The following is a 22,698-nucleotide window of genomic DNA, read 5'->3' on the forward strand; positions in this document are numbered from 1 at the left end:
GTGTGTATGTATGTATGTATGTATGTATGTATGTATGTATGTATGTATATGTATGTATGTATGTATGTATGTATGTATGTATGTATGTATGTATGTATGTGTATGTATGTATGTATGTATGTATGTATGTATGTATGTATGTATGTATGTGTGTATGTGTATGTATGTATGTATGTATGTATGTATGTATGTATATGTATGTATGTATGTATGTATGTATGTATGTATGTATGTATGTATGTATGTATGTATTCTCAATTCCATCACAACTGCATATGGGATAGTATCAGTAAGTAGTAATCATCACCATAGCAACCGTGTCCTCTGTGTACTGGGAACATGTACATATGCAGCACACATTGCCTGGGAATAAGTTTATTTCCGTTACGCAGTTAGCGGTCATATTGACAATGCATGACTCTGTACATAAACTTTATATGATAGGGTAGTATTTTAGTAGACATATGGCATGGCTATAATTGGGTATTGATTTTCATGTACATAAATATGCCGTCTTTTCTTTCATGATTCATATTAATCACTCTCCGTCTGTCAAAATTCTGTAGGACGACGTTTGCAAAGAACACAGTACCGAAAGTACAAATTTCTGGGTCGTGTATTTCAGAGCTAGGTATTTGCTTAGGAGCAATGTTAGAGTTTACGTTTGTTTTGGCGCAGTTATTGGTCTCTAGACACATTGTATTTGCACAGTATAATTGTAATCTTCATATGCTTGGTATGGTTTAACCATGAATATGTGATAGCTAAAGTCAATACCTACAACTCAACATTATATGCATAAATTAGGATTCACTCTGAATAAGGTTTTTTGAGATGGAACACATTTCTGATGTTCATTCGTCAAAACAAAACAGCAGTAATATTGCTTTCATAAAAAAAACCTGACGTTTAGAAAGATTCGACAAACTTGAATGAGAAATGCTTGTCAATTGCTCAAAGGCAAAGACGAACTATAATTAGGTAAAACTTGTTTTCAGATGTTTTTTGTTTTATTTTATTTTCTGTTTTGTAATTTATATGTTGTGTGTCCGGGCCATTGGATTAAGACTAGTTCCACTGAACTATTTCCATGGCCCTCACCAGGGAGGGTGACCATGCAATACTAAATTATATTTTTGTCATGTACACTTTCCCAGTCTAAGTTCTGTCATTCTTTTTGGTGAAAATAAAAAATGAGTTACCATGTAACTTATCTACAATTCAATATAGATATATACTGAAACTGCTCGCTAGGTTAGTTTTTTGTAATATTAGGCTGAATAGAGACCTAACAGAATAATAGACTGTGTACGGTAATGTGTCTATAACATTATATGAGATTTGAAAAATTAGATATTTTATTTTAGATATTGCTTAATTACCAAAAATTATTAATTGTACAACTGAATCATCAAAATTGAAAATTATATCATTAAGCTATTTAATACCAGAAGTGTGCTTTGTCATCATCAATGTATACACCAAATTATATGAAATGTAAAGCTTGCATTTTGAAGATAATTACCAAAAATCGTTATTTATGTAAATGCATCATTAATATGAATAGAGTATAGAATACCTAATCAGTTCTCCGCACTGTCTCATAGAATCTCTATATCGATTTAGCCAGGCGTTCTTGAGATTTTGATACAGACCGACGACAAACAGACAGACAGACAGACAGACAGACAGACAGACAGACAGACAGACAGACAGACAGACAGACAGACAGACAGAAGCTTAGTATCTCTAAAGCTCCTCCGGTAGCTAAAAATATCTACATGCATCGTTTATATCACAAGTACATGTATGTCGGATTCCAATGACAAATTAGTGAACACGTTATGTCGTTGTCAATCTAATCGAGTGTGAACATTGCCGAGTAAGACTATGAACTGTATATCCCTGGAGGGACAGGTTCTTGTAAAGAGTGTTTGAGTAGTAAATTGTGTACTATAGTACAATTACAAAATGTGTCAGGGACGATTGTTAAACATAATGAGTCGACTACATTTAACAAAACCTGCGTTTGGAAATTGCTGAAAAACAAATTCTCTCTCGTTTCTTCTGTCTAGCAATACTGAAATAATTATATATTCATTATTTATGACTGCTGTCCTGATTCTGTGCTTGGCCTCACAAACATATCCCCAGAAGACAGGCTCGTGGTCTGTACCTATGGACGAAGGTACAAAGGTTTTAGAACGATAATAGAGTTCCGTAGACTCTCCAATCACTTGTCAAGTCAGCATGTGTTAAGGATGACTGTGACAGTCGAGGCTACCAACTTCAGGAGACGCTACTGTCCATTACTACTGAAAAGTACACACAGCCTCAGGAAATGATTTCTACATAACAGCACGAGCAATAATATGACATCGACTAGTGCCCAAATAGGACCGGGCAATAAGTGTTTTTAACACATCACATTCTCAGGCTCATATTTTTTTCCATAGTCAAATTAAAGCACTGGTAGGACTCCCATGTGGTAGAGAAATAGTGTCTTGGGAAAATATAATTGAATATTGCCCTCTGTATGCAAATTGAGGTCACTTTGGGTCACTAGTCAATACCTCGTGACACGATCTAAGCTAATCACTGAACGCTGTATGAAAACGATGTGTTGTAAAGATGGTGATGTTATCCCTCAGTATTTTACTTCGATTCATTCAGCCAAGAGAAATACAAGTGACATAAGGGGCCTTGTCACTTTGAGTCGGTCATGAGAAGTGACAAATTTCCTTCATCACAAGTGTCTTGGACAATAATATGACTGTACCTGTGCAAGCATAATTTGAGGAATTGAAATGGGGGCAAAATGGAGGTAACTTTTGAACGTCTTGACGCTATCTCAATCTCTGAAGGACCTATAACCTTAATTGTGTAGCACGATCAAGTAATATATCCCATATTTTCTGTTCAGACGCTTACAATTTCAAGTTTGCTTGTATGCAGTATCGACACACATATTAAGTGCAATACTTCAAACGCAAATAAAAGGTCAGTGCTAGGCAACGTGTTTTATTATGGGAATACGCACCATGTGTCATTTGTACGATTTGAGAATGGACCGTTGAGACAACCAAGAATTCTGAAGGCTGTCCTTGGGAAATAAGTCATGCGGCACAAATTTTTCAAAATATTCTCTGTGACTGATGCAGTGATGAAAACATGTTGATTGAAGTAACATAAACCACGACTGCTTTACTTTGCAGACATATCACAGCACGGTGGGAATATTTCCACTAACGATAAAATCTAGAGCGACGTCGGCAAAATATGTTGTTGACCAGCCTTGCATTGGTGCCTTGTGGCCCTCATGTTACCTGCACCTCGAGTACTCCTACCCTTCGGCAATCTTCGGAATACTACCCGCGGTCTTACTACAAGACTACGTCGGATACAGCCTCTACAAATACTGTGATGTTTTGTTTGTTACAAATTCTATATATGACTTGTATACACGAGAATATTCGATGGAGCGCATACTTCCTCCAACGCTAATAAGTCAGTAATACTATTCAAAAACCTTACAAGGGCGCCCTCAGTGGTTTAGGACTGGACTGCTGATGCTGCTACATCTTGTAATAGCACGTCTTGATTAATATAAAGTCTTCTCAAAAATCTAGAATTTGATTTTTCCAACAAAATAATCAATAGGTTTTTGTTCCATACGTTATTTCATATTTCCACCAATTTGCTTCTTAATCTATCATTTTTCTTTGATTAGAGGGCACACTGACAAACAAACAAACAAACATACAAACAGATAAACAATATCCCAGTACAGTGAAAATTGATAAATTCGTAAATTAAAAGGAGAAAAAAAAATAAAATGTCGTTTACTGGTAAATCTGTAGAAGTATAGACACGTTTTTATGTTCCCGTTTAAATGACAACATTTAGTAAATATTCCTGATATCTGCTAGTATGTTATTTCACTGTGTTTGGGTTTTTACAAAATTCTTCTAACCTTTCCTTTATTAGCCTACAAAATATTAAGGTCATTCCTGATACTTTCTCTGGATATGTATGTATGAATGATAAATTTGAATGGAAATATCATGAAATACTTGTGGCAGGTTCCTATGAATGGAAACACTATGCAAACGAAAAGATCGTGTGAAGTCGAAGTGCTAAGGGGCAATAGCCCAAAATCACAAAAGCTCAATAAACGAACTTCCGTCGTTTGTTTAGAGGGGGAGGAGTTCTGTTGTCAATGCGAGTTTTTGAACTTCTAACTAAATTTCAGAAATATTCACACCTTTAATGATAACAGATTCTAGATCTGTTATCGTAATTACTACTAAGCTGTTAATAAGTTGGTTAGAATTTACAATTATACAGTGCTGGGTTTCTGGGTAGTATTTTAATGTGTTTGATACCATATTTTGACATTATATCGACTGTAGTGGTAAGTGGGACCGCCACAATTTTCGCTATGGTTTGCATCATATATATAAAACGAGTATATGTCGCAGTTGTGAACGCTCGTTTAGGGGGAGGGGTTCTAGCCTTAACGAATGAGGTTTCTTTATTAAGTTTGTATGACATTGTGCGATCGCCCCTAAGTAAAGTCAGAATAGAATTAGCAATTCAATAGATAACGTACAAATCTATTGAGTGCTACTAGTTTTACATGAATAATAGAATTCAAATGAAGAGATAGTGAAATCTGGTATTCTTATCACAGCTGAAGTTGTTGGCCTCTTATCTCATCGTAATATACGCGCATGCGTAATAGAGTAAATAGATGAGTTGAAATTAAGGACAAGATTTGTCTGGATGCGGACATATGGCTTTCCAAGTTTATTGTTATTGAATGCGCAACAGTGTTTTGGTCTTTCCTCGAGGGTGAGATATGTATAAGAAAAATAAACATGCTTGTGGTGTTTTCTTGATAAATCTCAAATTTCTTTCCCTGGTAGAAAAATACGTGTGATCAATCAAGGTATCGTGTGTTTGTGGTTAATGGGAACGAATCTAATATTTAGTGGCATGTTATTGCTATTTAAAATACCACTTAGCACAACTCATGTAAAGAGGCGATTGTAATGAAACACATCCGCCATGTTTATAGTTTTAACTTCCGTTACAATTTACACGTGAAAACTAAAAACATGCCGTTGTAAATATTTATCTACCAGTCCCCCCAGAAACAAGTTTTTAGACACTTTAAAAGCTTTGTGGCTACTTAGCTTTCTTGAAAAGTTCAATAATAAACAGTACAGACATGTCTAAATATTGTTTTACTTCGCTTCTACCGAAAGTTAGGGATTTATAGGAAATCGGTCGCAGACTTCTAAGTTGTAGGCCCGTCAATGTCAAATAGCATAGACCTCACAAGTCTGTGTTCATAACTCAATAAATTACAAAGAGCTAGAAAGTGTGTAAAAAGTTTTCTGTTGTACGTACATTAATAATTATTAAAAACGTTTTGCGATTTATTGAGTTACAAACAAGGATTTGGTATATTTTGTTTCACATTGATACAAATTACAAAAATATGAAAGACACTTTAGTATTTCATTAGCAAGCTTGAAAATCAAGTCGTCTGCGTTTAATCATAGTGTTTGGGATTACATCATAGACGCTGTAGTAGAGTTTATCCAATTAGGTTTGAATCTACATGGGGTAAAGAGATCTTCAGATTCAACCCAACAGATAGACTCTTGACAAACAGCTAAATGGTATGGAGAGTGCAACGTACGTAGCCCTACCACGTACTACAAAACATGAATGGATTTCTGGAGAAATACGATAATCATTGTGTTTATATGTGTTTTCGTCTGCATCAGAGTGAAAAGAAAATCTCTGGGAACAATTCCAAGCACAAATAATATTTGAATAGGGACAAGAGATTTGTTCAAAACGAGTATGTTTGTAAGGCTTAAGTGAAAGTAGAGAACGTTACATTTACAAACGTTCTAAAAATAGTAGTAATATTTCAAGAGATACCGCTAACTCGGAATTAATCGAGTTTGGATACCCTCTTGTATGTTGTCTTTGTGGTTACTGTGTGAAAATACCTACTAATGACATAGTAAATGGGTATTTGTGTGCTTCGTGTTTTGTTAGTTCTCTCAATTACATCAATGAAAGCCGATCACTTTATGACCACTAACAAGCCTATACACCAGGTACGTAAAACCGTTCACTAAAACATTAAACTTTCAGTTTACCATCAAAATAACACATTTGGTTTGTAAACAGATACCTTACACATAAACAAGTATGTGAATTGACATTGTAAAACGTACCCCATTCGTTCAGAGCAAACATACCAAACACGTTATATTGAAACAAATCTGAACCCGCCAAAAGGACATGTAAAGTTCGCCAACGCTTCGAGCAATGATTCTTTTTCAAAAGCGGGCGTTCTGTACACAATCGATCAATAACCTTATTAAGCTCATATTAAGTTTGGCGAACACAACTATGAAAAGAATGGATAACGCCTGGAACGACCATGATGACACCAAAGTGACACTACACACCCGTATGTCTAATATTATAGTTACCTATATTTTGTGTAATTTGTTCAATACTCCTTGCTGGATTGTTCAGATCTACGTATGTGGTCACGACGTCATTGACTCAAATATCAAAACATTGTCTACGTATGTCAAATGAACCTAAGCCGCGGTTTTAATCTTTTCGATTCAACACAAGTTTATTTATCCTATGGTGTGCATTGTAACTGTTTGTCTCTAGACAACACACAATAACAAACAGATATGTAAATAATATAAAAATACTCAGAGTAAACAACGCACACACAGAGTCAATACTTTACAAATACATGTCAATAATTATAAAATCAATACACTATGACGGAAACGTTTGCAAAGAGTCACTGTACAACCGAATAGTATTTGATTTATTTGAATATAATATAGTTTGACCTAAAGTTGTATTGGTTTGACCTGTAAACTGCATCCTGTCATCTAAAATGCACTTTGATGCCTCTGCATTAAATATAACCTATGACCTGAAAAATGGTCAGTTCTTACGTCACTCAAAAGTGGAATAGTTTTTGATGACTCTAAACTACTCATTACCCAACCAGAACAACGATTATAACAAACAAACATACATACATACATACATACATACATACATACATACATACATACATACATACATGCATACATACATACATACATACATACATACATACATACATACATACATACATACATACATACATACACACACAAACATACATACATACACACACACAATGACGTAAATTATTATGAGTATAAATATTTGCAGGCATTCCCTACTACTATGCATGTAATCAACAGTTCTAACGATGCTACAACATAAATTGTAATGTCATAGATGGCATTCATCGACATAAACTTTATACTAGAATAGTTTTATCAAAGTATTTTGTGAGTATGTTGACATAAGTGAAAATGCTTTTAAAGTCAGATTGTGCCACTTTAATAAGGAATAGTCGACTTATTTGTGTTGAAATCATAGTTGAGAGATGTTTCGAATTGTTAAATCATAATCCAAATTTGAAACTGTGGTGTCCTGAAAAGTTCAAACGGTTGATAACATTAGTCAACATAAGCAACGCACAAACGTGTATAGTATTACATGGGATTTGAGACAATTTCTCCAATACTATATTGGCGGGCTTTCAACCCCTGGGGGTTCACTACAGGGCAATGGTGGATCATTTGGAATGAGTCACTCGTAACGCCAATACGGTCGATTGGAAGGAAACTCATATCCCTCAATATGTTTACCCATCTCATTACTTACTCGTCATTGCGTCTTTTTTCACAGTTTTGACGCAAAAAGCTGACGAGAATCAAACCCAGGGTTATCAATATTTCGTTACCATGATAAGAAATACAAATATTATCTTAACAATTCTGATAGTCGGACAGATTTATCAAGATGTGTCGAAGCCGGGGCATGATACGGTGACATCGTTTGACCTTTTGGAGTTTAGGTTATCGTGTGTCCAAGCTGATCGAAGTGCATCGTTTCTATCTTGCCATCCCATAATAAGTCGACGGAGTACAGTTGGGTTTTTTTAGAACTCAATTGATTCAGGGGACAATTTTTCAAACTGATGCGCGAATTAATTTACGTAAAGTTACGAATTTGCCTACTAGTTTGAAAAAAAATGTTCCGTGTGAGGCAATAAATATTGTCGTCTGCGGATGTCGTGTGCGTCGTTCTGGAAAATAAGGTTATCTCAGAGTCTCCCTAATTTATCATAACATGACACGATTCTTGAACTCCCTGACGACTGGAGTAGCTGGAAACTGACTAAATATGTCGAATAACATCACTTATTAAACACAGTGATTAGAATTTTGTAGTTAACTTCCATATATATATATATATATATATATATATATATATATATATATATATATATATATATATATATATATATATATATATATATATGTGTATATATATAACTCGGTGAGTACATACATACAGTTGTCTGATGATCGCGCAATGCGTGAAACTCCGAGTTACAACCAAGAAAGAGTTCCAGTACTACCAAAACTATATATATATATATATATATATATATATATATATATATATATATATATATATATGCGCATAGCTATACATTACACTATATTTTAGCAGATATATATACTTTGATAACATTTATTAGTACTGTTCCTGGCAAAATCGTTCGCAAACAGTCGTGATTTTTCATATCTCAAATTTATACTGTCGCGAAATGGTCACAAAGGTTTTTATACATGAATACGTCAAAATTTAATTTAATTTAGAAATAAAAATCGAGCATTACCATTAATTTCTTTTGATCTCAACATCCGGTCTGAGTGATCAACAAACGTATTTAGTCGTAGCCTTCGAAAAAGTTACAAAAACTGTACTATACTAAACTTCCATTGACATTTAACCAATTTACTAAACACGTTTAATGATGGAATTTCCTCTCAGATTTGTTCTTTAATATTAAAACGTGTATGAAAACGTCACGTCAAAGTAATCTATAATTTACATTTTTTAATTTACAACCTGATATCCGTAAATACAACAAACTCTATAGTATTTTTGAATAGTACACTGTTTTCAGAAATAAAGATATCCAGTTTGTCAAATTTGGGTTACAAATATAAAAAGTTCAGTGCAGTAGGGTTTTTGTAAATAGTTCAAAATTTTATAATTTACCAAAGTATTATTTTATCACCCAAAGTCACATGACGGTATAACGAGCCTATGGATAAACTTCAATGAAAATCAGTCTTAAATCCAGGTTCTCTAAACTTTGCCAAATGGAAGCATGTATCTGGTTCTTTTGAAATAATAAAATAAATTTGGGGGTCCACGGTATTGTTTTCAAGGAAATCGTCAATCTTTTGTTTTCTCATAGAGGTAACATAGTATTTTGTAATTATCAAAAACGTGAACTACAAAATGACATTGTACCAAAAATTACTATGCATGTTGCATATACGCATGCGTCAAATAATCGAAATTTGCATATCAGATATGTTTTAACACTGAAAAAATATGACGTAGGGTAGTAAGATAAAAAAGAAACGAAAGATAAACTGTCATCCATTCCTATGATTACGTTGGTGTGATATACAGTAGATTGTATGCAATGTATACTCAGTGACCACACAGCATACAATACCTTGTGCAAACCGTAAATCATTTAAAAGCCAGAAAAACAAGACAATATCGAAAGGATCTCGCTGTTTGTTTTTATCTTTTTTTTCCACGTCTTGCTATCAATACTAACAGACACTGTACGTCATCATTGTCAAATACGTCAACATCGGAGACAGTACTACAGGAATGATTAATGCGCATGCGTCATATTTTCGAAAGGAGTTGGCAAGCACATTCAACATAACCTGTCATAGAGCAAACATTGTGTGATATGGTACCTGGCAATCGTCTCACCACTTCACACTCAATCACACCTTTGGGTCATAATTTGTCTTCAACTGTGTAACAACATAATATCACTTGTGGTATGCTGTCGTCGTTACTTCTTGTAACAAGAGCTCCTTGTAAGACTTATAATTTTTAAAGACAACCAAGCAAATCAAATGGGGTCTTAAGATGCTTTTAATTGATAAAAAATATTACAAATGTGCATTTTAAGGTAAAACATTCATTTTGCCTGCCTGCCTGCCGTATGTATGTATGTATGTATGTATGTATGTATGTATGTATGTATGTATGTATGTATGTACATGTATGTATGTATATACGTATGTATGTGCGTGCATGAGTGTGCGCGCGTCTGTCTGTGTCCCTCTGCCTCTCTGTCTGTCTTCCTGTCTCTCACGGTCTCTCTGTCTCTCCCTCCTTCTATACGAGTAGTTGGGAGTGTGAATGTAAGCTGCGTAACAACAACTAGTAATGTCATGTAAAGAGATAATAAATATCGCTAATTTCTGACATTACAAATCAGAAACTATTCATGGCATCTGTACAGCCAGCCAGTACATTGTTAGTAACCAATGCAATACAAGGTATCATTCTTCAAAAATTTTCTTCGTTCAGCCGAGGAAATGCAAGTGACATAAGGGGCTTTGTCGTTACGAGTCGAAGACGAGCTGTGGCAAAATATCGATATCACGAGTATTTGTCAGCTGATTGAAGAAAATAATTGGAGAATGAATCATACCAACGCAAGGTAAATTTATGAAACAGCGGAGAGAATAATGGCGATTCTGAACATTTTGTATATTAGGGCACTGCAGAACCGAGGACATAGGCGCGCTTTGTTGTGATGTGGAACATTAACGACCAGGGTATAAACTCTGTTCGAATGCGTACAACTTTGCTTGTGGCTTGTGTATAGTATAATTGGCATTTAATACTTGCATCATAGACAGTGGAGGGGAGACCACTGTCTATGCTTGCATGCATTGATTAGCACATTGAAGATGGTGTGAAGTGATGGGTAACAAGGACGTCTACTACTAACATAAGTCATTCACCTATAAGAGAAGCAACAAAACAACTTTTAAACTCTTTCCATTTTATCTGTTTAATGCACATATATCAATATGAACGAACGTCATCTCATTAATATTCACGGAAAAAACAGCGAGAAAGTAAACACTTGTCACAACTATACTTTAATACGCATGCGTCAGTTTGACCGTCGTGCCCTCCATTGACACCAATCGGGTCAATGATGTTGTTCGCTATTGTATACAAACAACTTATATTGGCAATTGGGGATGACCCCCGTCATCGACCAGGGTGATTATTCAGAAATCAAGAATCATCTGCGTTGTTTTCTCAATCACTCAGCAACAATGAACCGACGCGTCTTTCGATAAAAACAGAGTAACTATATACTATATCACAATTGTGAAGGATCGCTGTCATGGTGACAATGGAATAACAATATTATTGGTCCATTCATTGACGTCGAATTAAAGCTGGCAATCGGTGATTTTCAGATTTTATGAAATTTTGCCAATATCCAAGATATATTGAAATGTTTCACTGACCAAGCTTGACACATAACCTCTAATTAGATACAATTTTATAATCCAATAATTGCCGATATACGGACTTAGAATTCTCAAGTGTGTATGCCTAAAGACCTGAATACTAAGTCGTTGTTGCATTGCGTCACTGAGGAGTAATATGTGCGAATTATTAACGCATGAAAAAGATTCAAGAGTTTAAAATGAAATTTAATAGCTATCTCACTTTCAAATATACAGTACGTTCAGAAGAGCCGATAGTAGTTTGAACGGAAAGCATTTTAAAGTGCAAACTATACATCACTTAAAGTGTGAAAGACAGACTCGTCATGACGTAGTATTATTTCTGGGTTATTAAAGGGAGTGTATAAACTTTTTACTCAAATGGAAATAATTACATAAAACCTTGATTAAACTATTCTTGTATAATTTTAATGTCAATGCATGTCTTCTATAACATTACAAGTATTGTCTGGCATAGCTAGTACAGTTGATTGCATAGTAGGAATCTCCTCAACAATTTTTCATACGTATAACAAATTACGTCATCGGATCATTTATAAGCTATTTTAAATATACAGCAACACTAACTACGAACAAACTATAAACTGACCTAGTGCCCCTTAACGAATTAATCATAAGAATTATGTAATGATAACTTCAGTTGCTGTAGCACGTAGATACATATCTTACAAGTTACAGACGGTGTAGTTTTAACTGAAACCATTGTAAAGTGCTCTACTATTAATACAACACTTTAAAGCGTGAAAGACAGTCTCTCGTCACGACGTACATGAAATGTGAACTGTCCACACGACTCACAACTACTCGTTTGATTTCCGGTGAATGATACATAAAGTGAATTTTGAATATCTGAGTTTTTATACAGCTTCGATGAGTAACTAAGATGTTGTACGGGTCTATGCTGTGCAAAGGGAACAATGAACAACTCCTTCATCATCATTGCTTGGAAACGTTCAAGTGAAATTCGTATCTAAGCTTAAGTTTGTACACTTTACTCTCGCCGTTCACATTTTTTCCAATACAGTTACTGACACAAAACACGAGCGAGAAAAAGACACACCAGCCTGCTGTATATAGTAGCATGGGAATTCGCTCTTGGGAAGGCTGGGCTAGCGTCTCGCCCTTGAGTACGCTTGGGTAGAGGAAGGCATGGCTCTCACCCTTGGGTAGAACAAAAGTGAGTGCCAAAACTCTCATCATGACTTGACTCTGGGCTAAAGCTACACTGCCATGGACATGATCTGAATACATAGAGAGGTGTGAAAGAAACTCATGATACGTAGGGGTTTTTGGTAGTGAAAAAGTATGGAAACCTGCGCTTTAAGGGGAAAATAGCAATAGCTGTTAGATCTGTTTTAGATGTTAATAACATTAAGCAATTGTGGGATTTCTTTTTAGATAAATATTATGTGAACGTCTGGGAAGACTACAGGTCTCTCTAGTATTTCACTGAGAAAATCGATAAAGTGCACATCACGGGGAAACGATCATTTTATATCAAAATATTTGCTAATGGCTCCTAAAATGACCCAATCCTATGGGAATAATGAAATTTGATCGATTTTCGGCTCTGTTAGAAGAAACTAAGTAAATAATGAGATTGTTCATTTATCAGGGACTTTCTGAGCTAGTTGCATTTAGTTGACCCTAGCCTGCCACATTTAAAAGAAATTGTAGCCACTACATTCAGTTTGATTCAATGAATACCAATCAATTTTTAATAGAACACTCCACCAGTAAGATGCACAAACATAATTACTACCGCGGCAAGTGGGGTTTCGGCCTACTTTGATATACACAAATATAACTGAAACTATTGTTGTTCAATGTGGTAGATTACACAGGCGGGTGATAGCGGTTCCTCTGTTGTGCGAATCTAATCACCCTGTGATCAAAATAGTGTAAACACTGGAAGTCTCCAAAAATGTACGCTTCAAGATCATGGAAGTTATCAGAAACGCCACCCTACTGTGAGTACACTTAAACGACAGTCCCTCTATCACGTGATAGAGTGGATAGAGGAACTGTGCTTAAGCAAATTTCCATCCAATAGCTTACATCAACATGTCGCAAGAACAGGTTTAGTTTGTGCCTATCTGAATAAACCGAAACCACGATTGCCACTGTCGTATGTATTTTTAAAATTGAACACGCCACGAGTGAAGACAGTGTACATTTTTAATAGAACTCTCCACGAGTGAAGACACACACACACATATATGTATAGTTTTAATAGAACACTCCACTAGCGAAGACACACACATATGTATAGTTTTAATAGAACGCTCCACGAGTGAAGACACACACATATGTACATATGTATATTTTTGATATCAGTTGATGTGTTCACTTGCTGATACATTCGCCTCCGTAGATTTCCCTGAGGTAATATCACATGGTCAACTCTTGCTTATTTGGAGAAAATCGTGCAATAATATTTATTCGTTTTACACCATTGAAAATTTCATGATCACCACAAGCCAAACTGATATATTTCAATCAATATAAGTGTCAGTTTGTACCAACGAAGGAAATATATTTTTGTATCTGGCTTTGTTGTGTTTCAGATCGAGATTCGGATTCAGATTCAGATTCAACAAATTCATTTATCTCAAATCGGCAACTCTGTATATCCACTAATCGAATACACAATATGATACAGCATGCAAATTCAAAACTAAAGTAACTGATTTAGTAAATTTAATAATGCCGTTTATATATGTTTCTATCTATCTATCTATCTATCTATCTATCTATCTATCTATCTATCTATCTATCTATCTATCTATCTATCTATCTATCTATCTATCTATCTAGATGTGTCTCTCTCTCTGTCTGTCTGTCTATCTATCTATCTATCTATCTATCTATCTATCTATCTATTTATCTATCTAGATGTGTCTCTGTCTGTCTGTCTATCTATCTATCTATCTATCTATCTATCTATCTATCTATCTATCTATCTATCTATCTATCTATCTATCTATCTGAATCTAAATCAAATCGATTGAAGATAGTAATTGTCTGAGTGTATCATCTGGTTCGACAAAAGTCTAAATAGTCTATATAGCTTTGTTTTATAGCCCTTCTTAGTAACATTATTACATTATAGTGACTTTGTATGTGGTAAACTACGAACTTAGCAGATTGTCATGAATTGTAATGTTGTTCGGATAAGGGCCCTCGATTTGTTGTTCGTAATCCAGCGACGTAGTATCGAAGCATAGATTCAGCGACGTAGTAGACAAGCTAATAAGCTCCACACGTATGATTTCAAACGTCGTAAACCACAGCCTCTTTTACGGCACCATCCAAGACGCATAGTTAAGAGGGGATTTCGCAATGTCGCGGAAGCAATATATCAGCTCTGGTTTGTGAGAATGATCATTTCATAACAAAGAAATAATGTGTTATTTACAACCCAAGTTGTTGTCTTTAAACAAAAAATATAGACTATAAACCCTGGTCGCGCTTCGTCATGACACACCTGTATCCATCTATCTACGTCACTGTTCTGCGTTCTCGAAATATGAGTCAATGCGTAATCAATTTTTCATAAATTATGCCTGAGGAGGTATAGTATTATTCCCCAATATATTTCATCATTCAGCTGGAAAATACTCCTGACCTAAGGGTTTGTCACTATTCATCTAGCGACTCGTAGTGACAAAGTCCCTTATGTCACTATATTATCACATTTCCCATAATTCTAGGCTTGTACATAGTTGATTAACAGCTGTTGTGGGTAATATTAAAATATAACTATACAAGCCTGGCGTGTAGACTAGTATTACATGTATATGGATTATGGAGGAATCGTCCTCAGTGAATCCGATAAAGTAATCCATATAAATTTTTAATCATCAGTTAATATCTCAAGACTTAAAACGAGTGAGATCATGTTCGGAAAAAGACATGTATATTTGAATGGAAAATGCTCAAAATAAGTCACTGTTTTACAACCATCACTGGCAGCTCAAACTACTGACAACGATCTTCACATTCTGTGTCACGTAGATAAATAAGTGATCTCATCTCTGCGTTTTTACAATATTTTATTTTTGACAGGTTTATTAATTACTTAGTTGGTTTTCGTTTTATTGACGACATCACCGTGTTCTCATTTATATCTGGTAGTAATTCATTTTGTCTTATCTCCCAAGGTCATTTCGACTATTATATATCGGGTTATTTAAGTCAAATGAATACATTCAACAACTTATGGTAAAATGTAGGGAAGCCCTGTACTTAGACACAATATGCCGTTATCAGACCAACTCAATGATTTGTAATACCACATATGAAATCTACGCTACACTTGGGAAATTAAAAAATAAGTACAACAAAATATAGCGTTACATATTAGGTGATACGGTTATTAGTTGTGTATCTATGGAATCCGTTAATTATCGATGATACCGTTGGGGCTACTTTTTCTTAGTAGATTTAATTTGAATATGTCTCCCACTGCAGCTTGATCAAAAGATCGTTTCTCCTTTTTTGAAAACAATTATGAAATCGTGCGTCTGTATGTATGTATGTATGTATGTATGTATGTATGTATGTATGTATGTATGTATGTATGTGTGTGTGTCCATACATACATACATACATACATACATACATACATACATACATACATACATACATACACACATACATACATACATACATACATACATACATACATACATACATACATACATACACACATGGTATAACCAATCTAAACCTCCATATGCCGAGAGAGTGAATTTTGTTCACAACACTTGCTATTCATATTCCCTGTACATGTTTCAAAATTTTAGTATCTAATTTAATGACCAGTCAGCATTTCCAGTTTATTTATTCAATAACTGAGTGTCGTTTGGCTGTACATCTCTACCCTTCTTTCATTTCAAATGATTTACCACCATAGTCTTAATAAATCCTCTACTACTCTGACTTCTTTAGATTTGGCAAACTAATTTTTCACTATATACATGTTTGATTTTTTTTCGAATGACAGTTTGTGACTGTATAGCACATTAATGTTTTGTAATTTCATAATTAATTTTCCAAAAAGTGACATTTATTGAGTCATTTAGCAAATTGTAAATATTTGATTTAAATTTTGATCAGATATGGTTCTATATTTCTATTTACTCTGTGTTTACAATCTTGTTTTAAGGTCACTAGCCTCTTTGACTTTATCGGGACATACTACGTATACAATACTTATTAATTAGGCATGCGCACAAGCATTTACACCCGTTTGCCGAACACCCTGTCTCTCTGTCATGACCCGAGAATTTTGTCACTAGTCGTCTTCGACAAGGCCCCTTAGGTCACTCACATTTCCTATGGCTGAATGAAGAAACTCATTTGGGAATAATATCTAATTGTCGAATACTGGCAATCGTCTGAGTTACATCGTATATAACTAAGTTGCAGATCATATTAGTATAGATGCTACATGCGGTATCGTATCAACCTGGAGATCTTGAGTTTCGATGCACAGATCGCACTAGACTGAGCTGACATTTGTACACGCGATAACACCGTGAAAGTAGTAAATAAATTGGCGACTTTTATCAGGTACTTAATCAAAAACTAATCACACACCAAAATATATTGAATATTCCCAAACATGCATTATTGGCTTTTGAACGAATTACACTTATCTCTCCTAGGACTGGTTGATACGTGAACATGCATAAAATCAGTGGAAGGTGGAAAGGTAGGGTATCTGGTGAAGTGTTCACGAGTTTCTTAGTATAAAGCTTCAAATCAAATCATGAATAAGAGCGTCTCGAGGCTAATTCTATACCCGAAAACTACATTCGTTATGTCTAGTAACTATACGTGTGGGGGTCATTTTCTGCGATGTCTCTCACCACCGTATAGTCAAATGGCTTTCTTTAGTACGGCCTTCCGTTCCTACCACCGACAGCGGTGGTGTATTGCTATTGGAGCATTGATATAAACATGATGACATTATTGCATTCTCATGTGCCGTACTTTAAGACTGGAGGCAATCTGATTAAAATCCGATGTAGATGTCGGCTAATCATTCATTGCTATTTTCCTTCGTTATTTTGATTGGACTGGAGGTTGAGTTTGTAGTACATGTAAACTGAACGAAGTAACCAATTAGTGAATTACAACCACCTGTCTGTGTGTGATAGATTACTACTAACATGCAATATATATCCACCCTTTTCCCATTAGGAAATTTATAGTTACATCTTCAGTAGAATTTGTCCATTTGACTATACGTGGAGAGAGAGATCGTAGAAAATGACCCCACGTATAGTTACTAGACTAGATGATTAGTAATACACAGAGACAGTAACTTTAAATTTGGGCAAACAAAAAGCGCCAATCAAATCAATTCAAAGATCTACCTAGAACACAGTGGTATCCACACCCCTCAAGTTTATTACCTTAAAATTATTTGAAGAGCACTTGTTGCCGAGTTTGTAATAATATGGCAGACACCTAGCAAGGAATCGACTACAGGTAGTGTGCAGTGCATTTGTAGCCTGAGATTCGTCGACACTGTAACCTAGGGCAAAACTACAAGGAAGGCCTAACATGTAAATTGAAACAAATATTTTCAACTTAGACTTAGTGGTACCGAAACCCCTCAAGTTTATTGGCTTGATTTAGTAGAAGAACCTCTATAAGTTGAAGTGTTCTCGAGTTCGTAAACAAACTTTCAAACATAGCTTGCAGAAAACAGCTTCCAGGCCATGATGTATTAAGTACTTAGTAGAAACTGCAAAAAAATTATGAGCGTCTCTTAAAGCTATATACATCCATGTATCTGTGTATTTTGCATGATATTGTCAAATAATATATACTGCTAAGGCAGAAAATAACATAGCACAGAAATCGTAAAACAAGTTTACGACATAAAAGCCTATTACTTTCACGGAGTTGTTACTTCATTGTTATTCAAACCCTGATGACCATTCATTATGTCAGGACAGTCAGCTACATCGTACTATCAATCATACAAGCTGTCTACCACAGGAACACGTAGGCTATAAACTATATTGTAATTTAAGACTATTTTTAAGGAAGGGTTTAATATGCAGCAAATGTGTATCGTTAAAGTGGACCAGGTGTATAACATATCATGCACAGGGTCATTTTCTAAATTGAGGCCTTCCATAAATATCAAGAACTATTGAACAGTCACTAGGGTTAGTCTAGTTCCTATACAGTATCATTACCATTTCCACCATTTCGTTTAGTTAGAAACGGCGTTGGCATCCAGACTAGAATGATGTTTCAATCTGATGACCACAACAAGTCCTGACCTAGTGTATTGGTATTGGAGTTTAAACTGGATAGACACAATAGTACAGTTAGAAGTGTCAACACATGCGACTTTTTGGAGGGAGGTGGTGGGGCGTTTATACTAATTTAATACTCTACATGTCCCTGTGATATAAAACCCTCATAAAGTGGTTATTACAACAAACCTGCAAGTTTATGTATTGTTTGAGAAGTCAATGAACATAATAGTTTGCCAGCATTATGTTTACTGACTGTCGGTGACATGTTTAAATTGTCACCTCCTCTACATGTACTATTGACACATTTCAAACTAAATCCACTAGCATTCAATGCGAAACTGTCAGCCTCCTGTCACCGTGCAGGCTTCTACATTCTATTTCTCTGTCTCAACATAACTTCAAGTCAGACGTGACTATTTGGTTAATCAAATCCGATTTGCTAATTTCTAGTAGACGTTGAGCTACAATATCATCAACTCTCCATGTCACCACGCAGTCTAAATATTGGCGTCTGCCACCAACTACGGGTATTAAACTCGAGTAATAAGTCCCTCCTTAGTGAATTTACTGACAAACTGCACTGGTAATAAGAAGGGTCAAACGCCACTCGTTGTCGCCTGCTTTGGAGTCACTTCGACTGGAACGTCACAGAGTACATGACAAAGTTGTCATTGCCTTACAGTTTTACATGAAGTGTTGAAGTAGGAGGCAACAAGAAACAGGAGAAACATTGTTACATTTTCTATGGTTTGTTGTTTTATTAAGTTACGTTTTTCAACCTTGGGACAGACGACCCAAATGAGATATAAACGTACAGGGACAGTTAATACAGGGACAGTGCAGTAGTCATGGTGCGCAGCGTACGCAGCCTTCTGTCTGACCGACCAGTTCTGGTAATTCGGTCGAAACAAATACATCTGCCGACATCTTGGGTGTATTTAAAATAAAAATCCAAGTATGTTGTTTATTTTCTCACATTATTGCACTGGACTATACAGTGTACAAGTTAAACGGCGTTCAATATAACACACTTTAATAGTAGTTACTGCAAATCGAGAGAATCCAGTATAGACATGAAATCTTATCTGATGGGTTTTTTTTTCTGTTTCTGTTCTGTCGATTATCTGTGCAAGAATAACTATTACAACCATGTGCAAGAATTTGGCATCACACAGTACGGCGAACCCCGGGGGTGAACCAGAATAACATTAGTCCAGTACACGAGACACCATTACATAGGCAGGTCTAAATGTCATCGGTACATGGCAGTGTGGACATTCGATGCATTCACGCGTTCACTCCGTGTAGTATACGTACGTGTAGGTGCTACCCGTGGTATCGAATCATCTCAGAGAGCGAGCTTGAGATTCGATGCCACGGATAGCACCATTCTCGCAAACCAGAGCTGCTATTTCTTCCGCGACACTGCAAATATCAGATAACGGTGTGTCTTGGACGGTGCCGTAAAAGAGACTGTGTTTAATACGACGATAGCACTAGACTACGCGTTCATATACTATACTCACAACCTGTCAACGTGTGCGAGATACAGCTCGTATTATGACAACATAATCGATGTCCCCTTGTTAACAGACATGAGTTATTGTCATTATCATGAACAAATATAACATACTATACCAAACATACCAACGTTATTATGTGCCATCCCGTACAGGTGTATAACCTATTGAAAATAAAGAGGTAGATACAGCACCCCAAATTAAACCAGTGAGGGGAGGGGAGGGGGGGGGGGTTGTACATTGGCTAATATGATTTATCAGGAAGTTGTCGTTTCTGGAACTGTTCTTCGAAATCAAAATGTTTTTTTTTGGCAACTGTTAGTAAATTGAACGGTTTTATCGCTTGTTGACTTGTTTGATGTTATTATCTCTCTTATCTACATATAGCTGAATACATGTACTGCCCAAATATCACAATGTTTGGTGCATGAACAACGCTTTTTTTAAAGTATGACTTTAACCCAGTCCCTCTACGTATGGACTGTGCTGAACTTAAAAAATAGGGCACACATTTGTAATCTTCTCCGTCAAAATTGATAATCTGACGGTATTTATCTACACTTCAAGTATAATGGACGTCATTATCAATGCTAGCGTGTGCATTATACTGCAAAATTAAAAATAAATTCAAAATAGGTTGCACTTACCACTCTTGCCGACTCCAAGACTCCCTACCACGGCGATTCTCACATCGGGGTGACCTGAAGATTTTTTCCTACGCCGTGAGAAAGGACTAGATCCGCTTAGTTTACGTTGAGGTGCTTCGAGTTTACGTGGATCTGGGGCTGCACTCACACTCTTGGATCTGTAGCGTTCCATTGTACATCCGTGCGTACTACTACTGTCAACCTCTCGATGCTGGTCTAATGTGACAAAAGTTTTATATGCTTGCGCAAAGACACTTGAAATTCGAGGTCAGAGGTCATAGTTAGGGTACACGCGAATCATGCCTAAACCTAGACAAACAGACAACACTGAGTCAGTCGCTGTTTCCCCCTCTTAAGACTCCCCCAAACGCTCACAAACAGGATGTTATAGTCGCTGTAATAACTACCGGTACATTTTCACTTGAGTAAATCAGCTATTTGACTGTAAAGTTATACACGTCTATTTACAGCACAGCTTTGGATGTCATGTTGCGAGAACAAATCACTGACTTCCGTCGCGCACCAGTACGAAACTCTAAATATAGGCTTCGGTATGTGAGCTGGAAAGACGATGAATGCATCTAAATTTCATATTCATACCCTTGAATAGTTCACTCATGTTAGTCGTAAATTCATATGTTTCCGATTCATTGTGATGGCTCGATGTGTGATTTGTGTAAAAAGGTGATATGATCATGTTTTAATACTTGAAAAATAAAATACATGCCTAGTATGTAATACGATCTGACATGTTTGAGTTTACACACGTGTAGACGAATATTAGTTTGGCATTCACACACATATGGCGGTACTCAGTCTTCTGTGCGAATACTTGAGAAAAGAAGTCAATGCAGAAAAATTATCATTTGAGCGTCGTAAAGTAGTAGTAATAACCATTGAACATAGTAGTAGTATTATGCAGCACTAGATGTGGACTTTTCAAGAGTCAAGTCTGACGTTTCAAGGCCGACAAGAAGTGTCATATCACGTGATTCAAAATAACCCTAGCCTCGTCAAATATTATCAACGTCAATGCAAGGCAATGCATACCCGCATGTACAACCAGTGACAAGCAGGCATTTACAAGAGGGATTTTGTTACAGGGAATGTAAACACATGAATTTGATTAATTAACTTGGATTACAGCTCTTTTCGAAGAAGCTTTTAAACAAACTATCGAGATCGGTGAGCCTGATCACAACACAAGGTTTCATGTTGAGATAGACACAATAAAGATAACATACAAACATCACTTACACAGTGTCTGCTCTGTAGACACAATAAAGATAACACACAAACATCCCTTACACAGTGTCTGCTCTGTCAAAAGGATACGTCCTCAAAGTTAATCTCGGCAATGTGGACAGCATGGCATATCATTTATAATTGGAGAAAATATCAATATTACAGGTAACGAGGCAAATATTGTTTAGCCTCCAGTCTGTAGTACTCTAATACACTAGGTACTATTCTCTACGATACTACAGAAGATAGAATTACAATTATCTAATTTTGGACGATGGGGGCGCTGTTGTTAGGAGGGTGTGGGACGTATGGCACGAGGTTTCTCCATTGACAATGTGTGAAAGTCTGCATTTCACATCTTTCATAAATTTTCATCTAGAAATGACATACGTAACACCATAAGTTGAGAAATTTATCAATCAATCAATCAATCAATCAATCAATTAGTCAGTCAGTCAGTCAGTCAGTCAGTCAGTCAGTCAGTCAATCAAACAGT

General features: G+C 35.9%; 1 protein-coding gene across 1 annotated transcript in view; it reads right to left on the bottom strand.

Moving 5' to 3' along the window:
• LOC144453075 (ras-related and estrogen-regulated growth inhibitor-like) overlaps positions 1-21,154 on the bottom strand; it is a 28,616-nt gene extending 7,462 nt beyond the window's left edge. Inside the window, exon 1 of the mRNA XM_078144347.1 lies at positions 20,958-21,154. Within this exon, the coding sequence (XP_078000473.1) occupies positions 20,958-21,129 (172 nt within the window). The 5' untranslated portion in view covers positions 21,130-21,154. The remainder of the gene's footprint in view (positions 1-20,957) is intronic.
• Between the last annotated feature and the right edge of the window lie 1,544 nt (positions 21,155-22,698).

The sequence above is a fragment of the Glandiceps talaboti genome, chromosome 23 (assembly GCF_964340395.1).
Source record: "Glandiceps talaboti chromosome 23, keGlaTala1.1, whole genome shotgun sequence".
Taxonomy (NCBI): Eukaryota; Metazoa; Hemichordata; class Enteropneusta; family Spengelidae; genus Glandiceps; species Glandiceps talaboti.